This window comes from Perca flavescens, chromosome 1 (assembly GCF_004354835.1).
Source record: "Perca flavescens isolate YP-PL-M2 chromosome 1, PFLA_1.0, whole genome shotgun sequence".
NCBI classification, from domain to species: Eukaryota; Metazoa; Chordata; class Actinopteri; order Perciformes; family Percidae; genus Perca; species Perca flavescens.
The window spans coordinates 18,874,362-18,899,687 of record NC_041331.1 but is presented as its reverse complement, the minus strand read 5'-3'; the positions used below and the strand labels follow the sequence as shown (position 1 = coordinate 18,899,687).

The following is a 25,326-nucleotide window of genomic DNA, read 5'->3' as shown; positions in this document are numbered from 1 at the left end:
ATAGTAGAAAACAACTAGATCAAATAGAAAACTGAATTATCTGAACATTTAACAACTAATTTCCCTAAAATTGTCCACAATTATAAACACATAACACACATACATGCATGGTGTATTTTTAATCTTGGTCAAGATTAGAGTTTAAAAAATTAGTCAATAAATCAGTTTTGCCAAAGCAACTATTTTGACATTTAATTATAAATATACAATCCTTTTTACTTAAAAATATCAACGTCACCAATAATGGTAAATAGTTCCTTTGGGTGTTGGACGGTTGGTTGGAGAAAACAAGCAATTTGAATATGTCACCTTTGGGAAATTGTGATGGCAGTTTGCCATTTTCTGACATTTTATAGATCAAACAATTCAACAATTGCTTGGTTTGGTCCCATCTGACAGCGTTGACTGAGAGCTCCGTTACCAGTCAGCAAATTTGCATTTCCTGGGATGTCGAAGACATGTCCCGCCCTACTCTGCTTCTGATTGGCTTACCCTGGATATTGATTAGCTTTTACAGTAGCCAATAGAGCTGAATGTGTGTTACGTCCATGAGCAATGCTAGCGGTATAGCTGATTCTGCCGAGACTGGGACCAAAAACAGCCTCCAAGACTGACAGGGAGGCCAGTTTTACCACAGGAAATACAGTAACGATATGGTTCTCTTTCCTGGTTTGGCTTCTTGCCCCCTGGGGCTGAATCGGCTAATTGGACAGCTGTATAGCAAATCAAGCAAACTAGCCCACAGCAGCTAAGTAAAGTTAGCGATTAATTTAGCAACAAGTAGCCTAAACCTAGCATTAAATGTCCAAAACTCCATAAATCACCTCGGTACTGTATTCACTGTCATCACATTGTTCTCATATATTTTAGGACATCTTAATGACAAGTCCAAATGGTTCCACTTTACTCAAGGTCAAGGGAATTATTCATAGGACCGTTATAAAAGCAATTGACAGCGTAATCAAACTTTATGCAATCTTTATGACAAGTCCAAATTGTTTCACTTTACTTGAAGTCCAAAATATTCATGATGCAAATATAACGTGACAGCCAATGTCAAATCCAACCACATAACCAAGTATTAATGTTATAATGACACAATTGTTTCTTTAAATTTGAGGATTAGGCCTGCTATGACATATTTATAGAAGGTTATGTTGGTTATGTCTAGGTTAATGTCAAGTTGTCATAACAAAGACATTAACAGGTTATATTGTCTTGCTCAATGTCATAACACAAACATCACAAACAATGCTAACTTTGCATGAAAAGTGTCATAATTTACCGAATGACAACAGTCATAAACATTTATAAAGACTCCTTCATGTCATGTCATGGTTATGAGAGTGTCAAGTCAGTCTTATGAAGACCCCTTCAAATAAAGTCTTACTCAGTAAAATTCAAAAGGTTAAATGAGAAACAGAATACCATTCAAAATGCCAGCAGAAAAAAATGAGTTGGTCTAATAGGCATGAAGGACAGCAGTCACTACAATAGTACCCTTTCTATTCTCTACCGCCTTCCAACTACTTGGGTAAATATCTTCAACAAGTAATGATGCAAGGCACTTCACTTTAGATTGTCTTCATGAGTGCTGACTGAGTGCAGAACAGTGCCGCTAAAGAGTACAATACAAAATAAAGAAACCCATAACAAATTATAAGGCATGAATAAAATCTATAAACATGTCAATATGTCAATATTTCAGTTAAAGACCAGGATACATAACTGAAGTATTTATTCTTACATGAATGTAATATGGAATTTTGATGTTATTGGGTATTAGGATGCAATATAAGGAGCCAGCCCTCAAATGCCTCCAGCTTACTGCATTAAGATGTTGTATTGATCTACTCATCATAAGTTATAGCTTCACAGAATCTCATTTATTACACCAACACACATTGACTCTCTCTCAAACGCACACACAAGAAACACACAGTGGCAGAACATTAACCACCTTGTTTCAATGCATATAAGCATACTTGGCTGGGTCATATAATCCATGAATCATTCTCACATTATAACGCAAGGGGCTTTATCCATCTGTATCATACAAGAGATAGCGATAAGATAGAAATCATAACACACATGCACGCACGCACGCACGCACAGAGCTGTCCTTAGGTGTTATCAGTTAAATCAGATAATTAGATTGCCCCCTTCCAGCATCACCCCCAATCTCTCTAGCCTTAAAACTACTCTTCTTCAGGGAAGCCTGCTCATTATACATCAGCCAATTAAAATGTCCCGCAGGGGGTCAGAGGTCACTGGTTAATCAATCAGAAGTACCGGCAACTGTGGTAGATATCAGATTGCGCTATGACACAGGAAGAGGGTGGAAGATAAGGATACACTTACAAGTGCAGCGCAGTGGGCAGTCAGTGTCACATATCACAGGTCGAGCAAAAGTAAGGAAGAAGCAAAGGACGTAGTGTAGGTATGGTGGGACTACAATAGATATATTAGGCTCTAATGGCGAACAGATTTGTAATGATGACACACTTTTGGGGAAAAGAAAAGGAATACCGGTTAAGAGAGTCAAAGCGACAGATAATCAGGTTTAGCCTGACAAAGATTTAGGTTACAAACGAAGCAATTGACAAAAAACGCAGTTAACGTCAGATGTTGAGTTCAGATCAGCGCAGAGGGGGAAAGCAGGACTCTATCACAAGACAGGAAAGAGCAGTGCATTAGAGACAGACACCAACATTAAGTCAACAGACTCAGTTGGAAGGCCTACTCTGCTCTGCCACGGCTCACACAGTGCTAGCCGTCAACAATCTGAGCACTTTCAAGTTAAGGCCTCTTAATGGAGGCCTGTGATGAATGTCAACTTCATGGCGTGACTCTGGACAAAGTAGAAGGAGAGATAAGGATGAAAAAATGCTGTAAAAAAGATCTCAATTTTCTTTTACCCCCAGTGTAGTAGACTTTAAGGAAAAATGTATTCTGCATTATTCACACAATAAAAAACAAAGAAACTAAATATGTCAATTTGTGTTCATGTCTTTTCTTGAATGAAATAAATAAACAAGGGGTCTTGGGTATAAAATAAAGGAAAAGTTTTATTCTTTCCTTGAGAAAAGAAAAATAATGTTTAGTTGTGGTGCCAGACAGGGATGCAAAGCTAGAATTTAAAAAGGAGTTATCTACTTGTCTCGCTTGTAATAATGCTATGGACTGGTTTTGATCCAATCTCTGCCACAGTTTAAAGTCATATTTTGACAGAAATCTGACAATATGTAACATATAGCGCACACACACACACACACGCTTTCCCAAACAGTAGCACTTCCCACAAGGCAGTATCAGTGAATTGTGCCGTCAAAGCACTAAAGGGAATGGTGGATGAAATAAAACTGCTGCATAGAACATGACAGGCTGGCCTCAGAGACAAGCAAGTTACACCTCTCTCCCCAGCCCTCTACGCTCACACCAGCACTTCATCTTATCAGGATGAATTTCTAAATTGGCGAAAACGTCGGAACTGCCCTCCTTTTTGCAAAGGCGCACACACAAAATCTTAACGCTAATGTCAAATGGAAATTTATTGTTATTGATACAGTACTCAATAACTAATACTAAAATCTTAGAAGTCATCAAGTGAAGTAAAGAACTGACAGCGGTGTGAGTGAGAGAGGCAAGAGACAGACTGTGTGTGTGTGTGTGTGTGTGTGTGTGTGTGTGTGTGTGTGTGTGTGTGTGTGTGTGTGTGTGTGTGTGTGTGTGTGTGTGTTTATTTGCCCCGTCATATAATCCAATATGTGTCCAACTAGCTTACTTCCTAAGGAGATATAACACCCTCTACTGACTTTTCTCTTGACGGGGTGTCATTATTTATGGCATGTTGTAGTGATACGATCGTCTCCCTGTGAGAGAGCAGATACACAAGCACACGGCAAAGGGAAAGTTGAGAGGGCAGCGGTCTTAAAAGGCTAATTAAATCACTGTGTTGTTTCCAATAGCCAATCAAGGCAGTCATGCAGGTAAAGTTTAAATCACTGTTATTAGGGGAGTTTCTGTAGCAGGGAAAATTTGGAGGGCTCGCAATTCAATGTGCAAACACCACATGCGCGCACACACACTTGCCTCGAGCAAAATCCACTATGAGACATCTGATGCACAGGAGGAGGGCTGTCTGCAGCAAGTGAACAAATCCACCATTCCGACACATCTGTCAGCTCTACAGTCAACAGAGGGGAGACGAACAGTCAAACCAGCCGCGCGTCTTGACTGTTGACTCATTGTATGGTTCTGATCCACCTAAGTCTTGAACTTCAGTCAGCCTGACAGAAAGCTCAAGAGACATCCAGAACGTCCAGTAACTATACACACCTGGCCTCACCTTTCCCTCTCTGCCCTGTGAACACACACACACACACACACACACACACACACACACACCCTGACTAACACTGTCATGACGGCTTGACTGGTCTGTCTGCACACGGACTATCCCCTCCCATCTGGAGTTGCGAGTGTGTGGGTACCAGTGAGTGTGAGACGGAGAGGGAGATCAGAGTAATGGAGTGAGGAGCTGTGTTGCGAGTGAGCTAATCAAAGTGAACCATGCAGGGCCACCTCTCCCTGTGATCCAGACTAGATGACCCAGGGCCATAATTAGTCTGAGACTTTCATTCTGATAACAGCAAATTAACAGACTTCATTAGGCTTTTCTCTCCTCTCGCTATACCCAGATCGTTTTTAAATCTAAACCCCTAAATTGCTCCTGCTGCATGAGCATCAGCATGTACAACATATACCAGTCAATTGCTCTTCACAAAGAAACTAGCCTACCCTACAGAGAGCACAGACGCATACCCATTTAAAAATAACTTCACAAATCTGGACTGAAATTATTGATGCTAAATCAAAAGATTCACGATTGATTAGGAGCTTCTGTTAATCAGCATGTACTGGCCAGTGGGGATAGATTTACCTGTAGCACTATTCTCAGTAGAGTAGTGCCCTCTAAAGGCTTCTTGAAGACCTACCAATGGCCTTAAAATGTGTGTGCATGTGAGCGTTTGTGTACGGTAAAACAAGTATTTCCGGACTACTCGTCATCTCAGGTATGAAGCGTTTCATTTCACTATGTGACAACAGCCCGATTTGAACAGTTAAGCCTACCCTAACATTTCCCAAGTCATTTGATGGATTGATGGCAGCCTAAATCATTCATCTCTGAAGTCATTTGCCATTTTTTCTGTTTTTCTCACTGTACTGTTGCAAGCATCTCTGCGCCATCCCATCCCTTTAACACTTCCCCCACCCTACATGCACAAACCTTCATGTGTGAATGAAAAATCATCGCAGAAAAAAATCAAGTCGCAAAAGCAAATATGTTTTTAACGAGCCAGCCCATTACTTTGGTGATATGAGAACATAAAAACACAAATTGGGAATGAATTGAGGTGCTGATGCTTGAGAAACTGAGGCAGAAGAAAGAAAGAAGAAAACAATGAAGTCAAGGAAAGCAGAAAAACAGAAGGTTAACTGCATAAAGAAAGAAAAGGGAGGCAACGAGCCAGTGAGGACGCATACGTACGTGGAGCAAGTGTTACTGTAACACATCAGCCATTTCTAACCAGAATGTGGTTGAATTATGGGCAAAAAAATATATAAATAGTAGGCTGGACATTGTAAAAAAAAAAAGAAGAAAAACAAATAGCCATCCATTCACTGTGCGTACTATGTGACCAGACCTTTCCTTTCCACAACAACAAAAAGAGCCTTTAATTATGCATTTGATGAGATCCCTCATAATGGCACAAATTTTCTGCAGCCACATGAAAAGTCATTATAGAACTAATGGTGTTCTTCAAAATGTCACAGCAAAAGCATAAAGAGAGTGGGAGAAAAGAGGAGAGAACAAGCAAGACAGAGTGTGAGAGAGACAAACAGGAGAGAGAGTCCATTTGATGTGAACAGATATATACCAGTGGAAAGCAATACTAACTACACCACAGTATGAGACGGACTCCTGCTGCTGTCCTCAGATACTCCGATCTGATCAGATCTCAGTGGTGGTTCTACTATACAATTATAATCCATTTTAGCAGCTAATTCTATTTCCTACCCTCAGTGAACACAACTGGACACACCTAACCTATACATTAGATTTTATTTTTACCCAAATGCTGCTGAGACGATCATGAAAATTGGGTAATTGAAGTTGTTAGCTGAAGACAACTCAAAGCATAAATGACAATATCAAAACTTTTGACTATAAGTTATATAAATATTAGACTTTTTTGTCTCTTTCAGGCATTCAATTTAAGAAAATAAAAACACCTATAACCCTGTCTTTTTTTTTTTTTTTTTTATCCTTTTCATCCCCACCTCCTCTAGTTCTCAATCTCTCTATAACGCCTCTATGACGGTCCACCAACCTCCACAGCTGCTTTTGTCTAATTGTAATTCAAAAGCCCACCAAGTTCTCCACTTAGCAGACCACAAAACCTATTGCTGTTCTAAGAAATACACCCACTTTGGATCCAAGAGACCTATCAAGCTTCACTATATGGATATGTGAAATGACTCCAAATTAGAGGTAGTCTTAAGGGTTATTTGAATGACCATTACTGTATTGTGTCACATCGGTCTGAGTATGACAAGTCACTGTGGTCTTTACCTCAACATGGGAGCCACCACTTAATCATGTGCGCTCTTGAACCACTCCAAAACCCATGTGAGCTAGTCCCCCCCTACCTCAAGTAATCCCCCCCTTCAAATTTGTTTCCCCCCCCCCATATGCTTGTGCAATCTGCCAAAACCCACACAAACATTCTTGCTACCCAGGCCATTATAATGATATGGAAATGGGCTGTCTAATTATCTCTTGCAGCACTCCAGAAGTGGGAAGAGAGCTCGTCTTTCCTCAGCTTTCTCTTTGACAGGCAAGATTGATCTGGAGAGCCTGTCATCCACTGAGAACACAGCCTTAATGCTACAGCAAGACACACACATAAAAGGGGGGGGCACATGTGAAGCATCTTGTTCAAATTGTGAATACCCATGCTGTCACTTCTAACAGTTTATTCATTAAGAATGTACTTATTGTTTGTGAAGCTTTCATGCTGAATGCCGCACTGTATACTTTTACAAGCTTAATCATGGATGTCTGTGATTCCTAACACTTCCAAACAAATTATACAATGATTAATTAGTCATCAAAGTCAAAAAACATCAATAAAATCATTTAATAAGTTATTAACTTACAGTACAATAGTAAAAAAAATTCAAAGTGCTCATGAGGAAAACACTGGTCACTAGTAATACGTTTAAGGCAAACCAAGGTATCAATGTTTGCAGGGATCAAACTAATGCAGTTTGTCTATGTACCCAGTACATGAATACATTTTATAGATTTAAAGCAAACTGTGTAAGAACCACTTTTCAAAGCTTCTATATCACTCACCACACAAATGCCATGTGCCATAATTGCTTTGTAACTACGGCCCCAGCACTCCATTTTCACCCAGGTAGCGCACAGCTGTAGCAGGGAGATTCCATTAATGTTGCTTGTTACTCGCTGTGTTGTGCTCTACACGCACATTATCTTCGCCACAATTCTGTTCGAACCACATTTAGGGTATCCTTATCAAAAATGTGTTTGTTAAAAAACATTGGCATTGGCCTCCAAAATTCAGCATTGGTCGGGCCATAATTGCAAATTACTATGGCAATATTTAAAAATATGGTAGTTATTATATTTTTATATATATATTTCCCACAAGCAGTGTTAGCCTTAAGTACTGTACATAAACTGAATTACTGGATAAAGTCATTTTTAGTCCGTTTTACTTGTATCTGTAAGAAAATAAATCACCTATGTACACTTCTCACCAATATCCTGGTGGACATAGTAAATATAAAAGTATTTGTTACAGGTTATAAGCAGTAAGTAAAATTTTAAGTGCAATCGTCCAAGCACTATTTGCTATTAAGGTTTGTATTATATACAATTTATAATAATATTTTTATACAAAGATTTTTATAGAGATAAAAACTTTGTGAGCTTATTTTGATCATTTTATTTCCACTGGCTCTAATATTGTTGGTAATACTAGGTGTGTTTGCATTTACATGTATGCACACACACATACTGGATGATGTCATGTCTCAATTCAGATGAATACACTGCTGATAAATGCAGCAACCTCCAGGGCTGAAAACTGGAGCCACCTATGGGTGACGTCACAGAGAATACATCCATATTTTATACAAACTATGGTTTGCATCAATAAATTGAAGCCTCCTTCAATCGCAAAATCACAAAAAAAAGAAGTTGCTAAAAAAGCAATTAACATCCTTTCAGTTTCTACACCCTTCGGTCTCTCATCTTGCAGTGTGGTGACTCTTGGAGTAGAGGTGGGTTATTAGCAGATGCCTGTATCCTGGAGAGAAATGGCAAACTAGTTTTGCCATCTTTGAGAGTTTCATCTAATTGGATGTTATTTATTAGCCAAAAAGAAGCCCCAGGAAAGGGCAGCTCTTTTCATGTTGTTGCTCATTTTCCCAGCACTATGGCGATGAATGACTATCTCTGTGCTCTCTCTTGATAAACAAAGACCGATAGAAAGAAATAGCTGACTTATTCCAGATGTCAATTAAGATACCTCTACTTAAAACATGAATGCAAATATCACAAAATATATCCATTTAATAAAATGTAAGTTTGACAAGGACATTCATTTAATCCACATATTAAAAAATGACATTTTAGTGGTAAGAAATAAATTGGATCCAAAGCAAAGGTCTTAAAAAGCAAATGTGCACTGTATTGAGGTCGAAGTGGGAGCATGGTAAATATATGCTATATTTATATATACCATACATGTGTGGTACTGGCACATAGACCCAGGTATTAAAGTCGAGGAACAAGTATTTCACATTTCTTTCAGACATTACCCAAAGCGCTACAGCAACACTGTGTAATATTCTCCAACACAATTTCACTCCACAGTTTATGTTACTATTACATTATGATGCTTGTTTGTACAAAAAATATATAGCTGAATTGATGTTTTGGGAAAGAAACTGTAAAATGATGCGATATACAGCAATAATAATCCAAACAAGGTGAAATTGAATAGCCTTTTAAAATGTAAATATGCTTTGCAAAATGCTAAAAAAGCATTTGATAACTGATGAAAATGAGAGAAAATGAGATTGAATATACTATATATTGGTCAGATACAATGAACAGCCAAGTAGTATAGTACACTCTTCATTTAAAGGCCAAGGCCGGAGTAAGTCCCATGTATTAAACAAAGCCACCAATGAATGTATCCTAATACATATAGATATAGCTTATTGTGTAACTTAAGCAGCCCCATTCATCGGCTCCATCCCATCTTAGTTTTCACAGAGAGCTGAATTTTTGTTTTGTTTTATACTTTTGTTTTAAAACTGAACAAAGAGAGGCGGCACTCTACTGGTTTGTTTCCACTGGTGCCCCTTTACGTTAACCTTTAATAAAGTAACCTCACTGCTGCTGAACATATACAAAAGACGAGATATGACAACTAGTACAGTAAAAAGGGAGACAGGTTCCACATATTCCTCAATTCCCACCTGCCAGTGTCTCTAAAACATGCTGTGATTTTTCTTTAACACTCTCTTCTTGCAAACACCCACAGGAAAGCTCTGCTATACATGTTTTATCTACATCTATTGACACTGATGATCTGAAAAAGCTTCACTGGAGGCTACCAGTGAAATCACAGAAACCGCTGAAAGTTCTGAAAGCTGTCAGCGTCCTCTCTGGGTGTCCACTCACTACTTTTTCTTGTTGTTTTTTGCCTTTTTATTATTTATTTTTTTCTGTTCTAATAAGAGAAAAGGCTGAGAACAAAGTAAGTGATTAAAACTGTATGGATCAAAGAAGTAATCAGTTATATGATATAGCAAATACAAGTACGGTTAGTTACTGTGACACTAAAGCCATTCCAAAAGGGGAAACACATGGTTGTGTCAAAATTGTATGGCTTGATCACAATTTTTTTTCAATGTGTCTAAATGTTCCATTTAAATACTGTTCTTCTTCTTACCGTTTCACCTAAATGAATGTGGTCAACCACAGGTAGGTTGAAGTTAAATTCTTTTGAAAAATCATAAAAGGGTCAATTTGGATTGATGGAAATTCTCTATCATAAATCAATTAACCACCAGGGGTGGGAATCACCAGAGGACTCACGATATGATATCATCACGATACTTATGTCACAATACAATATTATTGCTATTTTAAAGATATTGCAATATTCTGCCATATATTGCAATTTATTACCTTTTTTCCAACGTCAAATTTTTCCAAATTTCAAATTATGTCCCCAAAAGAAAACTTTGTCAACATCGGTTTTATCTAAAAAGATACATTTCTGTGTTTGGTCATCTCACTTCCATTGTATTGCTGCAAAATGGGATTGTCAAGACAAACTGACCAACACATATATAATAATAGATCGATACTTGGCGTCTGTGTATCGATACAGTATTGCCACGGAAAATATTGAGATACTATGCTGTATCGATTTTTTCCCACACCCCTATTAACCAATCAGGTTGCTATGGCAATACATGAACCATGGCCTACAGTGGTAACCAGGAGGAGAGCCTTATAACCAAAACTGAAAGTTTGAGCAGATGAGCTTCAAATTAGCTGAAAATATTCCAGAGCAGCCTTTCCATGTTCAACCCAACAATGGTCAATCGCTAACCAATGTCACCAATTGTAAAGCTCTGTCTGAGTATCAACACATCCGAGAAATAAGACAGAATTTATATTACCTTTACCGAATCATAACTAGCCCTATGACTTTTGCTTTAAGGCAATGGCATAAACCTCAGGCAAGTATAAAGGTGATACAAAATGAAAGAAACAGAAATGTCATTCATAACTCTTCAACTGCTTCACAGGAGCTTAGGGCAAGGCCACCAACACAATCACCTGTTTCAAAATGAGAAATTCCTAATTCTGAGCTTCCTGTCAGTACAAAATCTGAACACAGCCCACATACGGTACTCCTTGTTAAAGGAATTAAGGCAATGTCAGGTCAGATGTGAAAGAAAGAAAGCTTTGAACTACTTTGTGAAATGTAGTCCAGGGCTCCACACTAACTTTTTGCCTTGGTTGCACTGGTGCGCCTAACTTTTTTTATTTAGGTGCACCAGCACAAAATTTAGGTGCACCCAAATTTTTCCTTGCATCGCCGTAACGCTGAATGGCGATACACAATATATAGCTCTGTATTTTTTTTTTACAAAGTGGGCTAAATGTTAAGTTTTAAGTCAAAGCCACTTTTCACAAGCTCTTTTATTAAAACAGATTGTGATTAAAATAAAATGCAAAGACAGGGTTTCCTTTACCAGTTTGAAAATATACAGCTGCAACACATGTAAATGAAAGTTATCTAAAATAAATAGCCTGGGATATATTAAAAAAAAAAAAAAAAAAAAAAAAAAAAAAAAAAAAAATATATCATAAGCTTTCAACAACAATAACAGACTGATTAAAAGAGAAAGAGGACGCCCGGATAGCTCAGTTGGTAAATATAGAGGTTTGACTCCGACCTGCGGCCCTTTCCTTTACATGGGTCATGTAACGCAACATTAAACCATATCGATATAAACGACATCGCTTCGTTAGTGGAGAGGCAGCGGATGCGAGGACGTTAGGTGCACCGGTGCGACCTAGAAAAAATCTTAGTCACACCCTTTCAAATTTTGGTCGCATTTGCGACCAAATTGGTCGCACTCTCGAGCCCTGCAGTCCATCCCATGTGCCACACAATCTTATAAACCTTGAACACTCCTGTTCAGAGCTAACAGGATGAATGCTCCAGCTGATTTAAAAAAGGTGCAAGCAGTAGAAGTTATCACACCGCAAAAAAAACAAAGTGCAAGGTGAATTGAATCAATGTGTTTAGCAGTCAACAAGTGTAGTACATAGTAGTCTGATAGTACAGCCAGATCAGGCTGAGGGCCATTTTCACACGCAAATAATTTAATGCAATCATTGTCTGCTAATGTGGAGTATTTTTGGTTTATCCTTTTTCTAATATTGCACACAAATCCCACCAGGTCACTGTCATTTCAGTACAAATACCAGAAGGGGTTAAGCTATCCTTAATAGGTAGTTTAAAAAAGCGGTTATGTCTTAGGTTACAATTTCACAAAATCTGAAATTTAAGCATGGAGACAACTAAAACTGCTACTGTAAACTGAGTGAAACAAAAAACTACTCACCCTTGGTTTCTGTTCCAGAGCAAATATGAAGGAAGATCATGCAGCCAAGCAGAAATTGCAAGAGCAAAATTAAGAAAAAGCAAGAGAAGGGAAGGGAAACAGAGACCAAGCAAATGGGAGAAAGAAGAAAATCTGTTAGTGCTTTTTGAAGTAAGCATTATTTCAGAAATTTTTTTTTGTCAACAGAGAGACAACCGAAAGTATTGCAATATGTTAGTCCATAGAGCGACATTTGTATGCATTAAGAGAAAAAGTATCATGGTTATAAACAATTTCACAATAACGGACTTGTCAAAAGTAGAAACAGAGCAGAGTTACAGTTTCTCACAATCCTAAAACGTGTGTGACTTGTGTGTATAGAATAGGATTTGAAAGGTTGGAGAAATGAGACTGTATATTCTGAGTTGTATTTGTGAAAAAAAGAACTTCCACAAGCTTGAAACACGTAAAACTATTTTCTCAGTGACATGAAATTCTTTGATGCGTGGGACTATTTTCTACCAAAATAAAATCCACTGCCCAAGTCCTCATGCATTAAAAGAAAAAAAAAAAAAAAAACACTTCCATAAACAGAGCACAGTATGTGTGCATTCATGAAAGACCTAACCATAAAAATGCTGATTTTTGTAGTCACTTCACTGTTAACTCACTACACGGGTTAGCAGACAATTTGTTACAATGAATTACAATAGCGCTGCAGCTTATGCTACTTTTGGGTCTTGCTCTTTTGAAGTTTCTTGATGAAGCTCTTAGAAGAAGGACTCCTCTCTACCCCTCAGTGTATGAGCCAGTAAGCACAAAGGCTGCAATTAAAGCGTTCAAAGGCAGAGATCGGAGCATCATTAGCTATACTTAATTTATAATATGTGATTATTAATCACAATGAAACAACCCTCACTCAAGCATCTAATGATTAACTTTGGTTAACCCCTCACTATTCATTCTCAACCTGAAAGCTACGTGAATGACTTCTGTCATATAGCACTTCCTTTTTTGGACCACTATGTGATCGATGCCCATAGAACAAAGCACAACTAACCGTCTTTTCGCAGCGAAGGAAACACGTGTGAGTATTAGCTACTGTGCGTTTGCGGGTGTGAGAGTTTGTGTGTTTGGGAGGACAGGGCGCATTTAGCATAGACCAGAAGAAAAGTTTAAGATGTTTTCTATTAACCTGGTGCATTATAAAAAAAAAGAGAGATGAGAGATGCTTCTTGCTTGTACAATTCACAGCATATGTTCCCTGAAAATCTCATATCCAAGCAAAATTGGTTTTGTGTCAATCAGATAATTAGTCAGAAATATTGTTGTAGAACCATGTATACCTCTATAGTTTTTTTTTCTTCTCCAAAATGTATTTTATAACCTGATGCAAGTAAAAAAAAAAAAGAGAGAGAATTCAGCTTGTAGATACAAATTGTGACCATTAATTTGGTTTTGCCCTCTCAGCCCTCTATAGGCGGATTACAGATCGCAATAGAACAGTTTAGGGTGTAGAAGAGTTTGTAGTCGAAAAATAGGACATTCCTATTTTTATTTACAATTTAATTTAATCTATGTTTTCAGTGGCTTAAAAATGATAACCCAAATGACCTGTGCAAGCACCCTGTCTTTATAAAAGTAGATAAGGACCCAGCATTTGTGAGTGAATGTGTGACGGATGACAACTCCCCAAACAGGACAGGTGCTCAAATGTATATTAAAATTGTTCCGGTGTTGGGAAAAGAAATGCAACAAATAATAATGCATAAATATTGTCCTAGACATCCATTTATGTCAGGTTTACAAGTCATATTATCTATGTTTATGGGAAAATTGCCACAGAAGATAGGAGATTGAATCTGTATGAAATAAACTAATATAACCTTTCAGCTGTATACTACATGATGACAATAACGTCTCAGGAAGCCAGTAGGCAGAAACAGAACTGTATATTCCTAGAGTTGCATTGGCTGGAACAGACCAGGCCCTGACAGGAAGTGTAGAGAGAAAGAAGCAGGGACAGACTGTATGGTGAGGTCAGACGAATAAGGAAACATGTATGTGTGCTCATAAGTTATGGTAGTTATTTAATGGCAAAACCAGTAGATATTATAATAACTATCGCCATTAGTTTATCGCAAAACGGTACAGCATTGGTAAGTGACTTTAAAAGAATCCCTGAATGGTCAGAAGACCACTTTTCAAAGAGCACAAGCAGTGGCAGCAGCATCAACAGTGGTGGCTCTGTTAAAATCTACTTTCCCTCTCTCAGGAAGTCTGACTACCTTTTGAGAGAAAAAGAATTCTTCAAACGTGTTCCTTCCAATATGCCTGACATTGCTCACCTCAAAAGGGTTAGCATGAGAAATGGTGAAGGGCTGGATGAGTTCCTGACATTTCCTCTACTATACACGGACTCAATCCAAACCTCCTCTTTCTCATGCTTTGAAGAGTTGTTGGGAAGTTTTATTATTTATAATTATATATTTTATAATACACTAGTCTACAGCTATTTCATCTTACACAAAGCAAGCTGTCCACTTCCATGCATCAACTCTCGCAGAACAGCAGCTGTGTTGCAAGAGAAAGCAGACAGGAACGGAGAAGTAGAAAATGATCCAAAAGAACAGCCAGGCATTAGTTGGATTTCCTGTCTGAGCTTTCAGTTAAGGAGCACTTTAAAGCAATTTCACACTAAATCTTGTATGGGGAAAAGCATTATTGCACTGACATCTATGGGTTGAAAGGTATACCGGTAAGTCTGTTGAACCTCTGACCACATCAATGATTCACAGCTACGTTGTACTTGTAACCGCAGCAGGCTGTAATAGAGGACTGCATTGTATTACAACTCTACAGCACTGCTGCACAATGTGTGGAAAAAAAATATGCTAGTTGGTAAAACAAAAGCCCAAAACCAATTTAACAAGACAGGCCCTAACATGGATGTCACAAGGGAAGAGAAAACGAGGGAGACCCGACTGACAGCTCTAAGGTTGATTAGAAAAAAGCAGAGGAGCAAAATCGGTTGTTGACCGGAACGGAGCAATGCACCTACGCGGTGCTTTCACTTCCCTATCTACTGCCCGGCTCGATCTGCTCTGTGTACACTGGGAAAAAAAGGCCACTTCAAAAATAAGTTAAGAAAACAATAATTACAAGGTGTTTTTTGCTTGTAATGTGTAAAACAATCTGCCAATGGGACAACTAAAAATTCACTTGGTAAGATTACTTAAAATAAGATATGATCTTCGAACAAGATGATCCATCTTTTACAAATAACACAGCAGCTTAAAACCCTTATAAGATGTCCAAAAAGCTTGTTTCTCCATAGAGTGGCAGCGATTAGCTGCGCCCGGTGGAATCCAGTAGCTCTAGTTTAAGGTGAAATAAGTAGGGCTGCCACCTCTTAGTCGATTAGTCGACTAATCAGTCGTTTTGGTCTCAGTCGAATAAGATTTCTTTAGTCGATTAGTCATTTTTTATGCTTATTCATGCTTAATTACTTATTTCCAAAAAACTTCTGAGCACATTTATGGTAAACACAAGATTTAAAGTGGTGCTTTTGCAGGATTAATTGTGGAGAAACTCAGTTTTACAGATGGTTAATTAACTACATTTATATTGTGCTTTTCTAGTCTTAACCACCTCTCAAAGCGCACAGCTCTGTCAATTAAATCAACTAATCGATTAGTCGACAAAATCCTATAAGTGTTAGTCGACTAAGAATTTCTTTAGTCGCGGACAGGCCTAGTTTACTCATATGATGTGCTGGCTGTAGTAACCGCCTCAGCATTTAATAAAAAAAGGATTTTAATCAGTTAACTATTTTCTATGTAAATACTAGGGCTGCTCCATAGTCGATTAGTCCAGGGATCTTCAACAGGGGCTCCGGGACCCCTAGGGGGTCCTCAGAGTTACTGCAGGGGGGCCTCCAAATTATTGTTAATTTTTGAACATTTTTATTTTCAAAATTTAAACTTCTTAACATGATTACAACATATTATTAGCAAATATAAATCACCACTGATGATAGGCTTACTGGCCAATAATGTAGTCACTAATTAAAACCATGCCAACAATTTAAAGGCTATATAGTCAGCAATATAGTCAGCTTAGTATTTTATGCAAAAAAGGTATCTATAAATGCTTTAGGCTGCCCTAAAAGTTATTGTAGGACCAGATTAATATGCAACTTCATTTTATACAATATATGTAGTAGGGGGTCCCTGATCCGTCTCTCTTTAAGTTAAGGGGTCCTTGGCTTAAAAAACGTTGGAGACCTCTGGATTAGTCGACTAGTCGGTCGTTTTGGTCTTAGTCAACTTAGATTTCTTTAGTCCATTAGTCATGTTTGATGCTTTTTTCATGCTGAATGACTTATTTCCAAGAAACGTACAAGCATATCTCTGGTAAACACAAGAATTAAAGTGGTGCTTTTGCATGACTCTTTGCGGAGAAACTCAGATTTACAGATCTGACGATTAAATCAACTAATCGATTAATCGGTGCAATTGAATGAGTGTTAGTCGACTAAGAAGTTCTTCAATCGTGCACAGCCCTAGAAATAAGACAAACAAATTTCAAAAGTTAATTCAGATATGAACATTATGATGAATAATATATGATTTAATAAGAATATTAAATAAGGAAATATAGCGAGTTAATTATCTCTACAATAAATTCAGAATTCTGTCTTGGCCTCAAAATCCATCCTCTCAAAATCCATCCTCTGCGGCTCTAAAATCGTGAGATGCATATTCATTGGTTATATCTAAATGTGGCAAATGGTAGCAAATTATTATGTTTTTGTTTTTTTTGGCAAACCGGTATAAAAAGTCTCCTTCTGATGCAAACTTAAGTGTGTTTGTGTGTGTTCATGCACGTAGGCGATAATGAAAAGAGCACTTGAGTGGGCGTGCACACCCAGACCGTCCTTTTATTTGTACACAGGATGGGTGTCATAATTAACAACACAGGAAGAGTACCTTTCTTTTTAATGAGTGAGGAAATAGGAAATCCTGCGGCAATGTACAATCCAATCTGACCACCAGCATCGATTTACTGTAGCAGGTCACAATTAGACTTGATATATATTCCCTGTCTCTCCTGCAGGTTTTTTTTTTTCTTCCTTGCAGCATGTACTAAACCGGCTCCGTTTGTGTGCATGTGTTATCGGGTGCGTGAATATCGGTGGTTGACATTCATGTACATGGAAGCGAAAAGCACCTGATTAAGTATGTAACTATACAGATTTTTTAACAAGATAAGACTTAATTGATCCCCAGGGGAAAACTTCAAGGGTTGCAGCAGCACAAAAACAGAAATAAGTGCAAATAAATAGGGAAGTAAAACATAATAATATGGAGGTATATATAGCCAGAACAAGAATAGGAGTAAATACAAACAATACATGAGCAACCAAAGACAAAGTTAAGAGTTAAAGTAACAAGTTACAAGGTAACCTGACAATAGTGTGGTTAATAGCAGTGAGTCAGCAAGTCTAGTATTATCCAGTAAGCAAAACAAGTCAAAACTGCAGTGGCACCTTTTATTCGGGCTATATACCCTTTCAATTTCAACACTTCTGTCTACTTGACACTGCATAATTATGCATTGGATACTTTTCAAGTTGTACTAAATTACATAATCCACTAGAACTCTAAGTGCTGCCTTGAGTCATATTGTAGCTACCTTTGCAGTCTAAGAAACTGGCAGAGTATTGAATTGTTGTTTAAATTGGCAATTGAGTTTCTTGTGTTCATTTCATTTTCGGTACCTGTTGTACATCTCTAAAGGTCATTTGGAAAAAAAACTCAGCTGTTGCAAAAGTTCACAAAATTCCAACAATGCAACCACAGCATTGACCCACTAAAATGATCTCTCTCACGGAGCCTAATTGCTTTTTTTATTGAATTCTACATAAAATGTGAGCTGCATATAAATGTCCTTTCATTGTAACTTGGAGAAAAAGAATTTAAACGGTTAACGAATATACAACCAGATTTTCCAAATGTGCAGACATCTGCTGTACTACTCCTTGCACTAATGAGTCCAAAATACACAACTATACCAATGAGTAGAATAATTTGAGGTGTAGTCAAGTGCTGAGGTTATCATACTCAGTAAAAAAAGGGCCACGAAATAAGGATGCAAAGAGAAATGAGTGCTCATTATAGGACATCTAAAGGATTGTTCTTGTTTAGAGTCAATAGCTTTAGTAGAGAACATTTAGTTAACTTTAGCTGCTGAACAGAAATCCTTCAACAGTTCCGTAGCCGGATGAAAACTTACAAAGACTCATTAAGTGTTGAATGCCTGGCAGTGCTAAGGGTAGAGGAAAAGGAAACCATCTAATAGAAGTTGAAAGAGGACACCGGCTGTGTCAAGGTGATACATATGCTGTGAGGACTTTACTGGAACACAATTACTCTAAAGCTGAAAACAACCAAAGAGAAGTTTATAAAAATGGACCACATACAGACAGGAAACTCAAAGACATCAAAATAAAGAAAAAGAAGGAGTCCCTCACTCTGGATTACAATCTCTCTCTTTCTTGTAAATTTAGGTTGTAATATAATACATATTCATATAAAAAATATATATATATATAAATTACCTGAATTTTAGTGGAACCACCTGTTTTTTTTTGTTTTTTTTATCTGACTGTTTCTGAAGGACTTGAAAAGCAATTTACAGACAAAATCGATTGATCTGTGCAGCTCTTTTCAGGCCCAATAATTAAGGGTTATTTTGGTTGAGTCAATAACAGGAACTGATCTTGCCCATCAGTTGTTTTTCATCTAACAGATTTGGGAAGAGCATTATGAGGAGACAAGTAAATAACAATCTTGCAAAATAGTTTGTCAAAGAAAATATACTGTGTGGAAGTAATGTGTGATACTGTGAATGCTAAAAGGCAAGCTAAGAGAATGAGAGAAAAAGTCTAGGGTAGGAATCCAGTAGAATGCAACCTTTCAAATGGCCACATGATAAATCAACATCAACAACACCGCAAGCCAACCCACAACTTATACATTTCCATTCTAGTTACTTCTTTTTACCCGCTCTAACAAACAAAATTGGCTCTCGTTTCTCATGTCCTTAAAACTACTCTGCAATTGCTCCATTAGACTAAAGACATAACCTTACACACATTACAGAGTAACATCCTCTCACTGTTTTGTCCCTAATTGAAAGGTTGCATTGATTTTTATTGATTAGGACAGGGCATTTGTATTAAAAGGTTTACAGCTAATGAGTAGAGGCTTGAGAGACAAGCACAGTAATCAACTTGGATTATTCAGTACAGTCTTATTTAATTTTGTTTGCTCTAACCTGCTTGCTCAAAAGTAAAAACACCCATTTATTGCAATTTTCTCTCTAAGGAGATGTGTTGAAGTGGCTCTGACCCTTTACCAAAAACAAACTATTGAAGATCCAACCCTGAATAGATAAACAGAGGAGCCATATAATGAATGAATATAATGTCTACTTATTCATATAAATGTGTGTGTTCACTCCTCCAAATGCAGTACTATAAATTCTGGTGGAATGTGTAGTCCCAGCCTTCTCTTAACACTTTGAATAATAATAATTAAAAAAAATAATATCACTGTATCGCTGTATTTTTATTTACACTTGATTAAGTCTGCCAAAAATACAACTGTTATGGTCTCAAAACAAACTGTTCCAAGTCCCCATCCAAACTCAGCAGTTTGTTTACAGGATGGCAGGCATTCTCTTAGAAAACAACAGCAAGAGGCACAACATCACGAAAGAATAAGGAAGTTTCAAGGGAAATAAATGAATATTTAATAAGAAAAACTGAGTGAATGTTGTTTCATACTGTGTCCTTTTTAATGTTTAATGCTGATCCAGATGCTGCTGCTCTTAAGTGAGATGAAACATGATGCTACATGGCTGAGTTAATAAAATGACAAGACCATTTGCATGTATGCATACATGTGCACTCACTGGCACACAGCAGCAGTAGCAACTGGGTTAAAGAGCGTAACCCACCAGTCATGCTGCTCTACAACCTCCACTAGGATGGGAGGAAACAGGGAGAAACACAACGAAGAGAATGGACTCAAACCATGAGAAAGGTTGGACTTAGTCAAAATGTGTTACAGTGCTTTTGTGTGCCTCCTTCCATATGATAAGAAATGTGTTTCAGGATTACTGTAAAATACGTGTGTGTGTGTGTGTGTGTGTGTGTGTGTGTGTGTGTGTGTGTGTGTGTGTGTGTGTGTGTGTGTGTGTGTGTGTGTGTGTGTGTGTGTGTGTGTGTGTGTGTGTGTGTGTGTGTGTGTGTGTGTGTGTGTGTGTAAGTAAAATGGTCTGCTGGTGGACATCCTTCCTTTGTCCTCTCCAGAGAACACTTAACTGTCTACCTGTTTGCCATTTAGATTGCCTCCATTATTCAACACCTTGACGGTAGGGAACAAGGGTGTACTGGTGAGTAGGGGGGGGGTCTTGTGTGCCTTGAGAGGAGCAGCATAGAGTTGTGACAGGTAGATAACACCTGGATGAATAATTCAAATTGGCATAAGCTAGCTGAGTCAGTGACAAGACAAGAAAGAAAACACAAGACATGTGAATAAATCAACAGAGAAGGGATTAATAGACCACGCACAGGAGAGGACAAGACTGATAACATCCCATACCTCCTGCTCTGGCTTTAATCATTCCAACAACCTTGTACATGAATATTCCAGATCTTGCCAGCCATACTAATGTGTAAAGATGTAACTGTATGGTGTCTTATCATGCACCATTACCACTGGGAATAGTCAAAATGGCCCAACAAAATCCAAAACAGCATGGCAACCTTGGGGACTCTGATTCAGCAAGGACTGCTGACTGCTAAGTGATATTTTCGAGACCGTACTAAAACTACTGAAAAGGGAGGAAGATGGGAGATGTAAGAGACACTAAACATGTGGTCTATTCAGATGGAGTTAGGCATTATTTGAATATTGTTGTTCCTGTCTTAATATAAATGTGTTATGACTAAATTCAAAGATATTATAGAATGGTTTTGGCAAAGGAAACTTTAAATGAATGAGGCATTGAAAAGAAATCTGCATTCTAGTTCATTTAGCTTTTATAAGACCTCCTCCTACGCTTACAACAGCAGAGGAAATTGGACCAAATCAAGTGATGACTTCTGTCATGCATATCTCACTATCCATTCACTTAAGGTGATATAAAGCGGTTTGTTTACTAACAGTAGCCTAGAGGGTTGATATTAGCACTCACACACTTGTCTGTATCTTTTTCATGCAATTCCTCTTCAATGAAGACACATAGCCAATTACTCTCAAGCATAGATCTACGCACGCACAACGCAAAAACAAAACACATTCACCTTCCTTGTTTTACCACTCCAGCTCAACTAAGAAACCCTGCTACCTAGCACCACACTGAAAAAAAGCCAATAAACCACAGTCATGAGCCAGAAAGTATGTACAGCGAGACAGAGGAGTAAGTGAAGAGGAAAAAAAAGTAGGTTCTGAGTAGAAACATACTGTACAGAATAATATATGTACAAAAAGAAATGTTTGGAAATGTCCTGAAAGGTGAAAATAAAGATCATTGCTTTAGAAATATATTATGTAATATTAAGTTAAAAACATAAAACATCAAAGTCATCTCAGAATAAAAGTGCAGAAGTCAGGCAGATGGACATTCAATAAAATAAGTAGAAAAAAAATGTAGTGAGAGTCTGACCTGTTCTTTGTGAACAAAAAGTGAGAGCAACTCTGCACAGTAACTCTGGTTTTGCATATTGGTTCTCATCAGCCCGCACCCAGAAACAGCCATCTGACATTTCCTGGGGACGAATCTAAAAACAGACATCGACAGTTCAGCACATTTAGTCAACACATGGTTAAGTATTTTACAGATTACTGTATAGAGGCTACAGAGGAAAATGTCAATATAAAGAAAACACATCATGAGAATCAGATATTAGTCACTGATACAAAAGCTACAAAAGACTATTCCAAATTAACTTGCTTCAAGTAAGTTCCCAAAGTAAAAACCACATTGACCTGATTGTAAGACGACCGCCTCTTTTTCAAGACTCACTTTTAGAAAAAATATTTTTTGAAGAGCAAATCTTGTTTTTATAAAGAAAATAATTTTATTTGAAAATAATTATATTAAAAACACATTGAATAAACCAAGGTAGGCTGTTGTTTTTAACATCTTTTAAATAAAATCAAATGGTATTTACCTTAAAAAAAAAAAAAAAAAAAAATGAAAGTAAAGGCCTATTTCTAATACCAATTAGGCTGGTTAAGTTCTTTGTAGTAAAAATATAGTGTCTGTTGATTTCTGCACAGCTTCAAAGAGTGTCCCCAGAGAGACACATGGACAGAAATAGGTGTATGTGTCCCGAGCCGCACTCAGTGCTTCAGTGTGCATTAACTGTGTCAGGCTTAGGACGGGTTTGGACATAAAATACAAAATGCCCATCGTGTTCTGGTAGGGCTAGGTTACTACTCTCTAGGTCGGACAGAAATATGCAGCCTGAGCTGCAGTTCACTGTCACTATCGTCACTACCATGCTCTGGTTCCACCAGCTCGTCATCCTCGCTGCGAGGCGGTTTGCGATTTGTCGCCATCTGCTGTTGTAAACGTATATTGACATTTAAAACCCGTCATATTCCAAGGTTACAACTAGGTCTGCACGATATGAGAAAAATATGTAATATGCGATAACATTGTTGAATATTGCACAATGACAGCTCCATTTTAAAGTGCAGTTTTCTACTGATATTTTCAGTATTGCGATATGTCGCAGTCTTGGGCAATATGTTTATTGCGCCAGTTGAAATTGCAATGACGATAAAACGATATTGTGCAGCCCTAGTTACAAATGTTACCCTCCCAATTAAAGGGAATATTGGCATTTACATTCTTGGTTGATGTATTAGCACCTGCTTTTTACTTTTTCTTTTTAGTTTCTTTACTCTGAATACTTTTGTTAGGCACAAAAACAATGCATTGGGTGGTACGGTTCATGAAAAAACATCCCAACCGTACGGTTCGCTTGTCTCGGTTCGGAACGTGTGTGCGTAGCGCGGTTCGTCAATACACTTCTAATGTGCACAAACCACTTACTGCCAAACACTTACACTTAAATGACGAGCGGGATGAGCGTGACAAACGCAACACATGGCAGATGATTGGACAAACGTGTCACGTGGGGCTGGCTGCTCTCGAATTTCTAAACAGACTCTAATGGCGTCTCGTTGTGAATACGATCTCATCTTCACCGAAACGTGTTTCTGAAAACATTTTAAGCAAGAAATATACCATGCAGTTGCTGAATCTGTCTTCATTTCAGATCGACAAAGGTCAGTTTAAAAGATTTGTCAGATTTTGAGAGGCGGCGAGCTGACCGCTCAACGGTGGTGTGTGGAGTGCTGCAGGTCACATCACCTGTATTTTTGTAAGAGCTACACTGAAGTTGTTAGTTTGATAAATGCAAGTTATTTCAATTGTTATTCTGTAATATTTCAATCTTCATGTGCTAAAAAGGGCACATATCTTCCTCCGTTGCACTATTAACTCAAATACCAAGGGGCACATAGACAAATAACTCCGAACTCCGTATCAACCTCCAGAATTGAGACTAAATTCATGAATTGGCTATCCAAGGTTAATTTAATGAAAGTTAAATTCTGTTAATTAATATATCTATACTGATCATTTCTAAATAGCAGAAGTTGAGTGTAATCACTCTTCTTCATCTACATAACAATTCATTTGTTTATAGTGCATATTTTGGAGCATCTTAAAGCTTAATAATTATCATTACATATTTCGGTAGCCTTTAGTGCATTTATTGGACAACTTGGTGGACCAAAGTCTTGATGAAATACTTGTGAATATTTGACTTAAAATCTGGGTAAAGCAAAATTTGTGATTTCTTTCTAAATACTTTATGCATGTTAAAAAATACTCGTTGAAAACATGTTAACAGACTCTTTTTCGGCTCAGAGGGTGTGATGTCCTACCATAGCCTGTGTGTGTGTTACTGGGTTAGCTGCTAACCATAGAATGTTGCAGAGGAGCGGCACTCGTTCTCGCTGTGCCTTCAGCTATTATTTTTTCAGATTTGGCTGGATGGTTGATAACACACTTTTTCTCTGGTGTGACAGACTCAGAACACAATTATTTTTGCCTAACCAGGACTTTAAGGTTCCACTGGGGTCAGGTGAAACTTGGCACTAATGGGATGCCCATGTGGCCCTGTTTGCTAACACAGTACTTATGAGAAAGTGAAAAGCCAATAGCATGGCAAGGCTTTGCTGCTGCTAGGTTGTTTGGGGGTCTTTCGGTCTATCAAAAATGGTTTTGTCACTATTCTACTCTAAAACTGGCCAAGCCCCTCAGCAAGAGTTGAAAGTTTAAAGTCATATTACTGAAGAAGTTAGAAGTTTCCGAACAGCTTTGTCCCAAACATAACCATATGTGGGGGTTTCGTACAGCTGTGCCATAAGACAGGTCCTCCTCATTTCACTTTGGAATTTCAAGCATATGGTTTAGTTTGCTGAACACCTGTACCGATGTACATCTGAGAATACATTATTAATCAAACCACAAACTAATATCACTTGTGGTGTGAACTAAAATCGCTCTGCAGAGAACAACATCTGTAGAGGTACCACTAAGGCTGCTTTGACAACAGCATCTGATCATCTGTTATTTTCAATTATTACTTGCTTGGCACAGAGCTAGGAAGTTGTTGTTTCATTCTTAGAAAAAACATCTGTACTGTTCAGGTGCTGCCAATGAACATCAGGAACAAAGGAACACAGACCAGAGAAAAGGGCCACTATAAATACCTGGCCTAAATTTTCAGTTTCTTGTCCTAAACTTGTTGTTAACCATAATCCAGCACACTGGGAAAACATCTTTAATATTTCTCTTCATACTGTAGATCACTCAATATAGAAATCTGTAAAACTACCAGTTATCAGGTAGGAGATACACCTCTTAATATACTGAAATAGCCTAGGAATAAATCCTTCATTTGTAAAAAATTAAGGGTTAAATGTTATTCACTTTGTC

General features: G+C 37.9%; 1 protein-coding gene across 4 annotated transcripts in view; it reads right to left on the bottom strand.

Annotated features, from left to right (window-relative positions):
- LOC114555081 (protein diaphanous homolog 3) overlaps positions 1–25,326 on the bottom strand; it is a 192,194-nt gene that overhangs the window by 115,977 nt on the left and 50,891 nt on the right. For 3 of the 4 annotated variants that reach the window (XM_028577187.1, XM_028577211.1, XM_028577203.1), the window contains 2 exons: positions 21,973–22,087; positions 12,256–12,264 (listed from right to left, as the gene is read on the bottom strand). In XM_028577187.1, the coding sequence (XP_028432988.1) occupies positions 12,256–12,264; positions 21,973–22,087 (124 nt within the window). The remainder of the gene's footprint in view (positions 1–12,255; positions 12,265–21,972; positions 22,088–25,326) is intronic. The other variant, XM_028577195.1, reaches the window with a different exon arrangement.